This window comes from Tasmannia lanceolata, unplaced genomic scaffold, assembly GCF_043159265.1.
Source record: "Tasmannia lanceolata isolate RefF3 unplaced genomic scaffold, GAP_Taslan_0.1 ptg000008l, whole genome shotgun sequence".
NCBI lineage: Eukaryota > Viridiplantae > Streptophyta > Magnoliopsida > Canellales > Winteraceae > Tasmannia > Tasmannia lanceolata.
In genome coordinates, this window is record NW_027518685.1 from 33,294,549 (window position 1) to 33,305,023 (window position 10,475).

Below are 10,475 nucleotides of genomic sequence, written 5' to 3' on the forward strand. Positions count from 1 at the left end.
TCTATCCTCTCTTGTCAGGTCTACAGTAAACAAAGAAGACAGAAAAATATATTATATATACAAAACAGTACGTAAGATTAAAAAAGGGGTGTTATAATATAAAGATGGTGTAAGAGCATTATTTTATGTCAGAGCATTAATGGACTGCAAATACAAAATAGACTCGCTAGGTGGGTCATGGACTAATACAATTCGGTTATTGGGTCTAACCGAATAATATGTTGTTTGAGACCGAAACTGAAACCTATAACCGAAAAAAACAAGATTTCTTAACCGAAACCGAACCGAAATAAAAAATAACTGAAACCGAAACCGAAATATAATTCGGTTCGGTCGGTTAAAACCAAATAGTGCACACCCTTAGGCTTAGAGCCTAACAACCAAGATGAATAGATATGGGGATAGAGGGCCCTCCTGCCTCAATCCACGGGAACTCTAGAAAAAACACGCCGGGGATCTGTTAATCAGGATAGAGAAAGATGTTGAGGACACACACCCTCTCATCCATATGCGCCAACGATCCCCGAAACCCATTCTGAAAAGAATATAATCGAGAAAGTCCCAGTCAACATGATCATAGGCCTTCTCCAAATCCACCCGGACAACTACACCACCTTTTCCGGCCCTTTTAATAGAGTCCAATACCTCGTTCGCAATAAGTACCCCATCAAAGATTTGTCAGTTATTGACTAAAGCCCCCTGGAACTTCGATACAATCTCCCCCATGACAATGGATAATCTCCTAGCCAACACCTTTGCCAGTAGCTTGTACATACCATGGATCAGGCTAAATGGTCTAAAGTCTTTTATTTCTACCGCCCCTTCGGATTTCGGAATTAAGGTGATGAAAGTGGTATTTGCATTCTTGTTGATGATCCCTCTTGCATGGAATTCTTTGATGAAGGCCACTACCTCGGGTTTAATTGTTTCCCAGTGTTGATTGTAGAAAGCAATTGGAAATCCATCCGGCCCCGGTGCTTTCTCCTTTTTTAGAGACTTGAGGGCCTCTTCAATTTCTTCGATTGAGATATCGCGCTCCAACCAGTCCCTTCGATCTGTAGAGAGCAATTTGAACTGTAAGCCGCTGATTTTAGGCATCCAGTACCGCGATTTCGTGTAGAGTTTCTGATAGTATTCTCCTATAATCGCCTTGATACAGTTCGGATCCTCCACCAGTTCACCCTCCACTTGAAGGCAATTTATCTGATTAGTTCTCCACTTCTCCTCCTTGCACATGCCATCCTGTCGAAGAACCTAGTGTTATTGTCCCCCTCTTTCAACCACACCGCCCGAGACCACTGCCTCCAGCTAATCTCCTCTCTTCGAATTATTTCCTCATAGTCAGTTTTCAACTCAACCCTTTCCTGATGTTCGTCCTCGCTCAACACATGCTCTTCTTCCCTCCTTTCCAATTCGCCCAGTTTGGACAACACCTCCACCATTATACAGTCCTTGTTTTCTCTGTCCACTCTACCTCATTCTCGAATTCTTTCTTTCAGAAATTTTAATTTTCTGCTTAGAATAAATCCCTTCCAGCCAGTAATATGATTCTCATTCCACCATATCGCAATCTTTGAGTTGAAAGTGGGGTCTTCACAACATGCCATTTCGAACTTGAAAGGTATTGGTTCCCCCGAGAAATCCGACAGCAATAACATAATCAGATTATGATCCGATATTGGTCTCGGCAAGGCCCGCTGTGAGATCAGAGGAAATATTTCATCCCATTCCCTTGAGATTAGGACCCGATCCAGCTTACTCATTATCAGCCGGTCTTGATTGTTAGTCCAGGTAAATTTCGCACCTTCGAGAGGAAGATCTATCAATTCATTCTCCAAAATGAAGTCTGAGAGATTACGCATACGCATCGTAATTCTCCCCGGTGGGTTCTTCTTCTCGGCGAATCGAATAGTATTGAAGTCACCGCCAACAATCCAAGGTCCGTTCCAGCGATCACGTATCCCCTGGAGTTCCGGCCATAATGATCTTCTTTCTCTTGCTCCAGCCGGGCCGTGCACAACCCATCAACATCCCTTCAGAATTCATCGCTCTATGTATTAAGCAAGCAAAGACCGTATGCTCCCCCACGATAGATTCCATCAATTCAAATGAACTTTCTCGCCAGATAATAATAATACCTCCGGCCGTACCCCGTGCAGCTTTGGCAACCCATCGCCTATTGGATCTGCCCCACACCCCATTGATAAGTGCCTCAGACACCCCCATTATCTTGGATTCCACTACCGCCATTACGTCCGGACGTCTAGTCCTACCCAGATCCTCCACCGCCAAATGTTTCCGTTCAGACCCCAACCCCCTGATGTTCCAGAAAATTATCTTCATTGGAGACATTTGGATTGTTTACCCCCTTAATTGCTCTGCTCACCGCAGCCGCAACAACTCCCGCCACCCTTTGCCCGCCCCTTTTCGAGAGGTGGAGTTGTTAGTTCCCCTATCAACAATCTCCTCCACCAATTTCCTGGTTCTAGGTGCATCTTCCTCAAGATCTACCCCTAAATCCTTTCCCATTTTCTCCACAATGATTACTTCCTCTTCCCTGTTTGTTTCACCAATGTTTTCATCCGTCATTGACAGATGATCTTCAGAGCATGTCTCACCTCTTGCCATACAAGCATTTATATTTTCTTGAAGGTCTCTTTCGAGAGAGTCTGCCGTCAAAGAGAGCATGGAGTTGCCATCCTTTTCCCCAGGGTTTTTGCTAGTTTCGATCCCTTGAACAGTTGTTGATGCCATCATAAACCCATATGGAAGTGAGACATGAAGGATCCCACCTCTGCATACGTTGATATACTCTAAACCCAGGCTGGATATCCTTGTCAGGCGTCATGGATGGTCGGCCATCATGCTCCCAAAATAAAATACAAAAACTCAACTCCTTTGAGCGGAGAAATTTGATTCATCTTCCATGTATCCTTTTTTGAATGGTAGTAGCTTTCATTAATAATAAATGGGAGATTAAGAAAGTCCACCCAAATATAGAAATAAATAACGATGACAAATAACAGAGATAAAAATCGAAAATACAACCAAACAACCCTCCTATGCGGCGAAAAATCAAACATATGTAAATCCTGTCTATTTGTCCCTTCCCTAGCTAGCAAAGAATCCCATTTGCTGATCTTCCATGTATCCTGGAGCAACGATTTATCTATTCCTCAGAGAATCTTTCATCTTGCAACATCATCCAAACATATCTCAATTTAAATCCCAACTAGAAGAACAGCTCACCAATCTAAATAGGTTCTCTATGGAGTCACACCACTAAGCTATAAAAGAGTAGCACTCCTCTAGAAAGGAAACCTCAGAGTTGTCGCTAAAACATAAACAGAGTTTCATTCTTTTGAACAGATGTCATCCTCTCCATAGAAATCCAACTGCAACATGTCGAAACTAGGTTTTACTTTGATAACAAGTTGGTGAAGCATAAAATCCGGGGAGCAAAGGCAATAGAAGGAATGGGAGTAGGGACAAAGTGGACTAGAAGTTAATTCTCAGTGCAGATAGGGTCCTATGCCAGGAGGACAATTACAGGCTTATGTATATTAGTGGGCAATTACTTAGTCCCATGGAATAGCAAGGAGCAACACACAGTCGTCAGATCTAGTGCAGAGGCATAATGGTTTTTCTGCGTTTCAGAACTTGGACTTGGACGAGAACATGGCTACAAAAGAGACGACTACCCAGACAACTCCAAGATTGATGTGGTCAATTTTTCATTAATTTGGACGATTAAAAGGAGTTTTGATTGATTTGGTAGGGAAAAACTTAGACTCGAACGAGAACTTGCCCAAGGTAAAAAGGGAGTCAACTTGGGCGAGTTGATGATGATTAACAAAGTTCCTGTACGAAATATATAGAGATGACACTCACTTTATTATTTAAAAGGAGAAGAATTGTGAGATCTTTCCTTTGTTTTGAGTACAGACATTTTGACAAAGGGCCTTACTGCGAATCATTACATACATTTCATGAGCTAGTTGATCATGTTCCAAGGAACACAGCACCCTAAGGGGTAGATTTAGAAATATACATTTAGCCTTTATTAAGGATACTTAGGTCTTTTGTTTCTCGATAAAAAAGTCATTGTAATACACATCAGAGAGACAAAGAAAATTGGATTTCTTTCTCTTGCCTCTCTCTTCTTCTCTCCTCTTCTCATATTAGATTTGAAGATTTTTAACATGACCAATCTTCTAAATTTAGGCCCTTGTTACCATACTTCTCCATCAATTGTTGTCAATTTCTTTCCAATGAGCATTTGTTTTGCTTCTAGAATGTAGCATTTGGCATTTCCCCATTCCAATAATATGTCTATAAAAAAACACAAGAATTTTTAAGAAGTTAAAAAAATTGGGAAACATAGGAAAAGTCTAGTGTAACATATAAATACAAATTTCAATAGACCTATCTTCCAAGAACAATAGGTTATCATCCATCTAGAGTCCACATAATCGGAGTCACTCGCTTATCCAGTTGTTGTTTAAATAATTTTTACTTTTTTCTTCCAACAATAAATACTCCCAGTCAACAAAACATCAAAATTGAAACTTATGACGAACACCATTTGTGCCAAACTTTGAGGGACATGACCACTACGACGACTGCGAGACGACGTGTATAGAGTGGATTGATGCAGTAGATGCATACCACGCATACAGTAATATGGTTATGATCCTAGGGCTACCATTCACCGATTCAGAGAGGCCGTGGTACGAGACGCCAGATCCATGTGGTTATATATGTTGGGATTGTTGGTGAGCGACGTGCCGCAGGCGAGGCTTCTTTTAGTCGTTGGGAGGATATAGGAGGTGAGTTCATAAGAGCTGATGCTCCGGAGGCGTATTATCGGTACCAACGGCGGTTGATGCGACAGGAGGCAGCTCGTCGTGAGTTTGTTTCCGACTTTAGAGCCATAATACACATGCTAGAGCTTATGAGTTAGCTAGCTGCCCAGAGGAACCACTAATCCACTTCTCCTCTACCACCTGACATTGTGGATAGTTCTCATGAAGGGGAGGAGGAAGTTGTGACCGCTCTTGAGGAGTCATCTGGTGAGCCAAACATCACCATTGGTAGTGGAGAGCAGGTTGTTTATATGGGGCCGGTAGACACAGATGATGCCAGTGGTAGATCAGCTACTATTGACTATGAGCTCGAGCCTTTAGCCGAGCCCATCTCAGAGCATGTTGAGGCAGATTTTATAGCTCAGGTAGAGTATACAGAGATAGAGTCAGATATTCCCACAACCGAGGTAGAAACTTTGGCAGAGCCACATGGACAGATGTTGACAGAGGAGATAGCAGGTCATTCTGAGCAAGATAGTGGAGTGACAGACAGGCTACTACCTCAACTTTTCAAGGAATTTTATGAAGGCTTGGAATTGGACAAGGAAACTAGGACCACCTTCATTGCGCTTAATCCAAAGGTAAAGGGAGCAGTAAAAGCAGCAGACTTTAGAGCAATTAGCTTGATAGGATGCTTACAGAGTGTTGGCTAAAGTCTAGGCAGACAGGCTAAGAAAGGTGATGCCAGGGATCATCTCTAGTAATTGGTCAGCTTTTGTTCTGGAGAGGCAGATTCTGGACAGTGCACAGATTGCAAACGAGGTACTAGACTATCACTCTAAAAATGGTGAGCAAGGAATCTTATGTAAATTGGATATGGAAAAGGCCTACGGGCGAGCGGAATGGAAATCCCTCGATAACCTCTTAAGACGGATGGGATTTGGGGGCTTTTTCAAGTCTTCTAGAGGCTTAAGGAAGGGTGACCCACTATCTCCACTCCTTTTTGAGATAGTAGCGTAAACCTAAAGTAGACTGACCAAAAAGGAAACGAGTTTGAACTAATAGAGGGCGCCTTAGAGTGAGGAATAATCAGTTAGGCATCTGCAGTTTGCAATTGATATCCTAATTCTCAGTGTTGCTCGAGTTGATAAAGTCCTTAATCTAAAGGCAATATTAAGATACTATGAGATGATGACGGGGCAGGGGTCTAATTTTCACAAATCTAGACTCCTCATAATTTCTGATGGCAAAATTGAAGAAATGACAGGGCTACTAGGTTGCGAGTTGGATAGATTCCCGTCAACATACCTTGGCCTCCCATTGTGGGTGGGAAGACCTGAAAAAAAGGAATGGGACCCGATAGTGGAAAGGGTGGAAAAAATGGTGAATACGTGGAAGAGGAACCCGGTCTCCTTTGGGGGGAGAATCACATTTTAAAAGGCAGTTTTGGCCAGCATTCTCATCTATCAGTTGTTAGTCTTGCAGTGCCCAATGAGTGGCATTAAAAGAATATAGCAAATACATAGAAGATTTCTATGTGGGGCTCGGATGATAAGCGGAAATTGCACCTGGTAAGTTGGGAAGAGGTTTGCAAACGTATTAAGGAGGGCAATCTGAGTACTAGCAGGGGTTAAGACAGGTAAATAAAACCTTGAGTGGGAAATGGTTATGGAGATTTTGGGAGGAAAGGAACCATCTATGGAACAGGGTGATAGAAAGTGAGTATGGGAGAGTACTGGGATGAGATAAGGATAGTGGTGTGACGGTTTGGAGAGAGATTTTGAAGCAAAAGCACAAGTTCAGTGAAGGGATTAGATACAATGCCTATTCTAGTGACCAGAACAAATTTTGGCGTGAAAATTGGTGCCAAGAAGTTCCTTTTAAGACCATGTTTCCAGCTGTGCTCTAAGTAGTAGTGGATAAGGAGGTGTTTGTGAAGGAAAGTTTTTGAATGGGAGGAAGGAAGAATAGTGTAGAAATTAAATTTCAGAAGGAATTTTTTTGATAGGGAGTTGGATCAGGCAGCATGACCACTAGAGATACTGGAGGCTTGTTATATAAAGAGGACCGATAAGGATAAAAGGGTTTGGACCTGGAGCTCCTCGGTGATATTCAAAGTCAAGTCATTCTACCTTCAATTGACTTCTAGCCTTGGACCTTCGCCTCTTGCTACAGTGTGGGGCATTCATGTGCCTCCAGGGTCTGTGTGTTTGGGTGGTCAGCTTTCCGAGACAAGATTCTAACAATAGACTACCTGCGCCCTCATGTTGATAGTGGACCATTGTGCTCTCTGAGTGGAGTCAAGTGAATCAGTAGACCACATGTTTCTTTACTACAGGCTGGCTAGAGACGTATGGAGTAGGATACCAGGCCCATTTGGCCTAGTGTCGGTTTCACTACATAGATTGATCGACCTCTTGGACTGCTGGTTCTATGTTCCTTGGAGAGCAAAAGGAAAGACTCTGGAGTGTGGTCTTGGTCGAGACAATATGGGTTCTCTGGAAAGAGAGGAATGTGCCAGGGTATTTGGGGGCTTTGTTAAATCTCCATAATTTATCTACACCAACGTGATTGCCCTAACAGTAGCCTAGGTAAAGACCCTTCAAAGTTTCAGATTCGTATCAACCTTTGACATGTGGCATGGATGGAGAGATATTTACTTTAACAGCGAGCATGTGGCTTGTCCATACCCTGAGTGGTAACTGCCAAAACAGAGAAAGCTGAAATTTAACTTCGATTGATCGAGCCTAGATAATCCTGGGCTAGCGGGAATAGAAGGGGTGTTGAGAGATGAGCCAGGAGGAATGTGATGGGCATTCTCAGGACCTATTGGGATCACGAATGCTAATGAGGCAGAGATGAGAGCAGCCCTGAAGGGCATGAGGATCGTTGAGAGTAATATCTAGGATAGCTAGATTGTGGAGGGAGACTCCGTCAACGTTATCAAATGGTTGAAGGGAAGTTACCCCCATCCATAGAGATGAGATTAGAGACTGTGTGGCAGGGGCATCTAACACCTGTAGAAATGTAAGAAGATTGGAAAATGGCGATGTAGATAGGGTGGCTAGGGCTGGTGCCATCAGGGATAGCTTGGATATGTTTGACTTCCTCCCATCTCAAGGGATAGTGTTCTTTAGTAGTCATCTAATCTATCCCTTCTTTGTTCAATTTTTTCACTTGTATAGACCATCTCGGTCATCGAGGTCTTTCCCCTTCTTTTCATTAATAATATTCTTCATCTTATCATTCAAAAAAGGAAAAAGATGACAATGAAAAAAAAGGTGACAATAAATGGGGTTGAGCCAAAACAGTTTGGTTCAAGATTCTATCTGGGCTTCAATATCAATAGAAAATGTTTTGTCCACTCCAGCCTGAACAAAACAGAACTGACTTCCTCCCTAGATGTTGGATGTTGGACTTGCTTCTAATCCTCCTCCAACTCTTACCACAATCACTGCTTCCATTCATCAAGACAACCTTTTAAACCAACCAGTGCTCTACCATTTGTAGCCATCGTCATTTAGTAATATAGCACTTCTCTAAATTTCTACAAACATGGCCATTAAATATGTGACCCTCTAACTCTTATGTTACTTTGTCCAGATGCTACATAAGTACTTCTATTGAAGATAGTTTCTAGACAATGCATGCCATCAACCTAATCCCACTATTGTAAGTGTAACACTGTCCACCAAGACTGTTAGGCTAGTCTTCAACTCAACTCAACTCAACTAAGCCTTTGTCCCAGACTAGTTGGGGTCGGCTAATGAATTTTTTAGAAAATTTTCATGAAGAAGGTGAAAGGATCTACCCGGCTCAAATTGACTAAGTCTAATCCTGAGTCCTGACAGTAGTTGGGTTCTTCTACATGGATCATTTTCTTCCATTCTCTCCTATTCAAGATCATGTTCTATGTTATGTTCCTAGCCCTCAAGTCTTTCCTCACTGTTTCTACCCAAGTTGTTCTCAGTCTGCCCCTACCTCTTTTTACTCCATCAACTAGGCACGAGTCACTTCTTCTCACTGGAGCATCCAAAGGCCTACGTTGGATATGCCCAAACCATCTTAACCGGTGCTCTATCATCTTCTCCTCAATTGGTGCCACCCCCACTTTTACAGATGTCTTCATGTTTAATTCGATCTAACCTTGTGTGCCCGCACATCCATCTAAGCATTCGCATCTCCACTACACTCATTTTATGAGCATGCTACTTCTTGACGGCCCAACATTCTGAGTCGTAGAGCATGGTTGGCCTCACAGCTGTCTTATAAAACTTTCCTTGCAACTTGGTAGGTATTTTACGGTCGCACAGAACTCTGAATGCATGCATGCTTCCACTTCAACCAACCAGCCCTTGTTCTCTGGTTAACTGTTGGGCTAGTCCTTCAACTCAAAATTTCATCATATCCTAATTTTAATTTTAATTGCAGCCCAATCCTACCATTAAAAAAAAAAAAATTCAGCCCAATCCTAATCACCACCAAACTGGCAAGGATAATGCAAGTGCGATAGAAATAAAATACAAGAAACTAAGTAAAATGATGAAACAATACATAAAATAGCAAAACCCTAGAAGAAAAACTAAGCAAGTATAATAAAAGACCCAATTTTTTAGTACTCTTATTAATTCGCCCCAATTTCCATTAACAGGGCAGATGAAGAAGATGAGGAAAATGATACGTAGAAAAAATGAGTTAAGAAGCTATAGATTAAAGAAACACAGAGTAAAAAAAACAAAAAAGGAAAGAGTGTTAGGGTTAAGGTTAGGGTTGGAGAATCTGACCGGCGAAGGAGGTATGAACTTGAAGAGAAGGGCCGAGGAGGGTCGAAGGCGCGGCGGAATCGCCGGCTGCGGCTGCTAGTGCCGCGGCAGCAGCTGCACCGGCGGTGCTTCCAAAAGGACGGCCACGCTTCGCCGCCGGAGTGGCGCCGCCGCCCGTCACTCCGGCCACCCTGCTATGTTCTCTCTTTTGCATTCTTAAGACCAAAATCTCCCTCTCGCTCAAACCCCACACTTTCATATGTAAGAGATTTCATACGGTGTAGATTTTAATATTGGGAAATGTTATCAGCACTACTGTATTTTGATGAGGGCATTCCTCACTTTATTAAAAGTATGGTATGGTTCGTACCATAGGATGATCCAAACCGTCCATTAAATGGACCACAGCCTAAATAGGTTGTGCCCCAAAAATCATTTTCATAGGCTGATCCTAACCCCTCCGATCTGAATGTTAGAGGGTTGATCCTAACCCTCTGTAGATCGGAGGGTTAGAATCAAACTATGGAAATAATTTTTGGGCCACAACCTATTTAGGCTATGGCCCATCTAATGTACAGTTTGCATCATCCTATGGTGTGGGCCATACCGTACTTTCAATAAAGTGAGGAGTGCCGTCATCCAAATACCTGATAACATTTCCCTTAAAATTTTATAAGGCCTCTGATATTTTCCAAAAAATACCGTACGGCCTACCCATAGGCTGATCCAAACCGTCCATTTGAGTGTCGGGTTCGATTTAAGATATCTGGGGGTCGATTTATTACTACTCCCCTGTAAAAATCTCCTTATATGATGTGGATCACCCTATGAAGTGGACCCCACAGTTCTTTTGGAAAAATACTCAAGACTTCTCACTCTATAGAGGGTTAGGATCATCCTATGTAAA

General features: G+C 42.5%; 1 protein-coding gene across 2 annotated transcripts in view; it reads right to left on the reverse strand.

Annotated features, from left to right (window-relative positions):
- The window catches only part of LFR (ARM repeat superfamily protein), a 43,927-nt gene extending 34,058 nt beyond the window's left edge, over positions 1-9,869 (reverse strand). The window contains exon 1 of one of the 2 annotated variants that reach the window (XM_077389320.1): positions 9,590-9,868. In XM_077389320.1, the coding sequence (XP_077245435.1) occupies positions 9,590-9,827 (238 nt within the window). In that variant the 5' untranslated portion in view covers positions 9,828-9,868. Of the gene's footprint in view, positions 1-9,589 lie in introns of both variants that reach the window. The other variant, XM_077389321.1, reaches the window with a different exon arrangement.
- Positions 9,870-10,475: the final 606 nt, after the last annotated feature.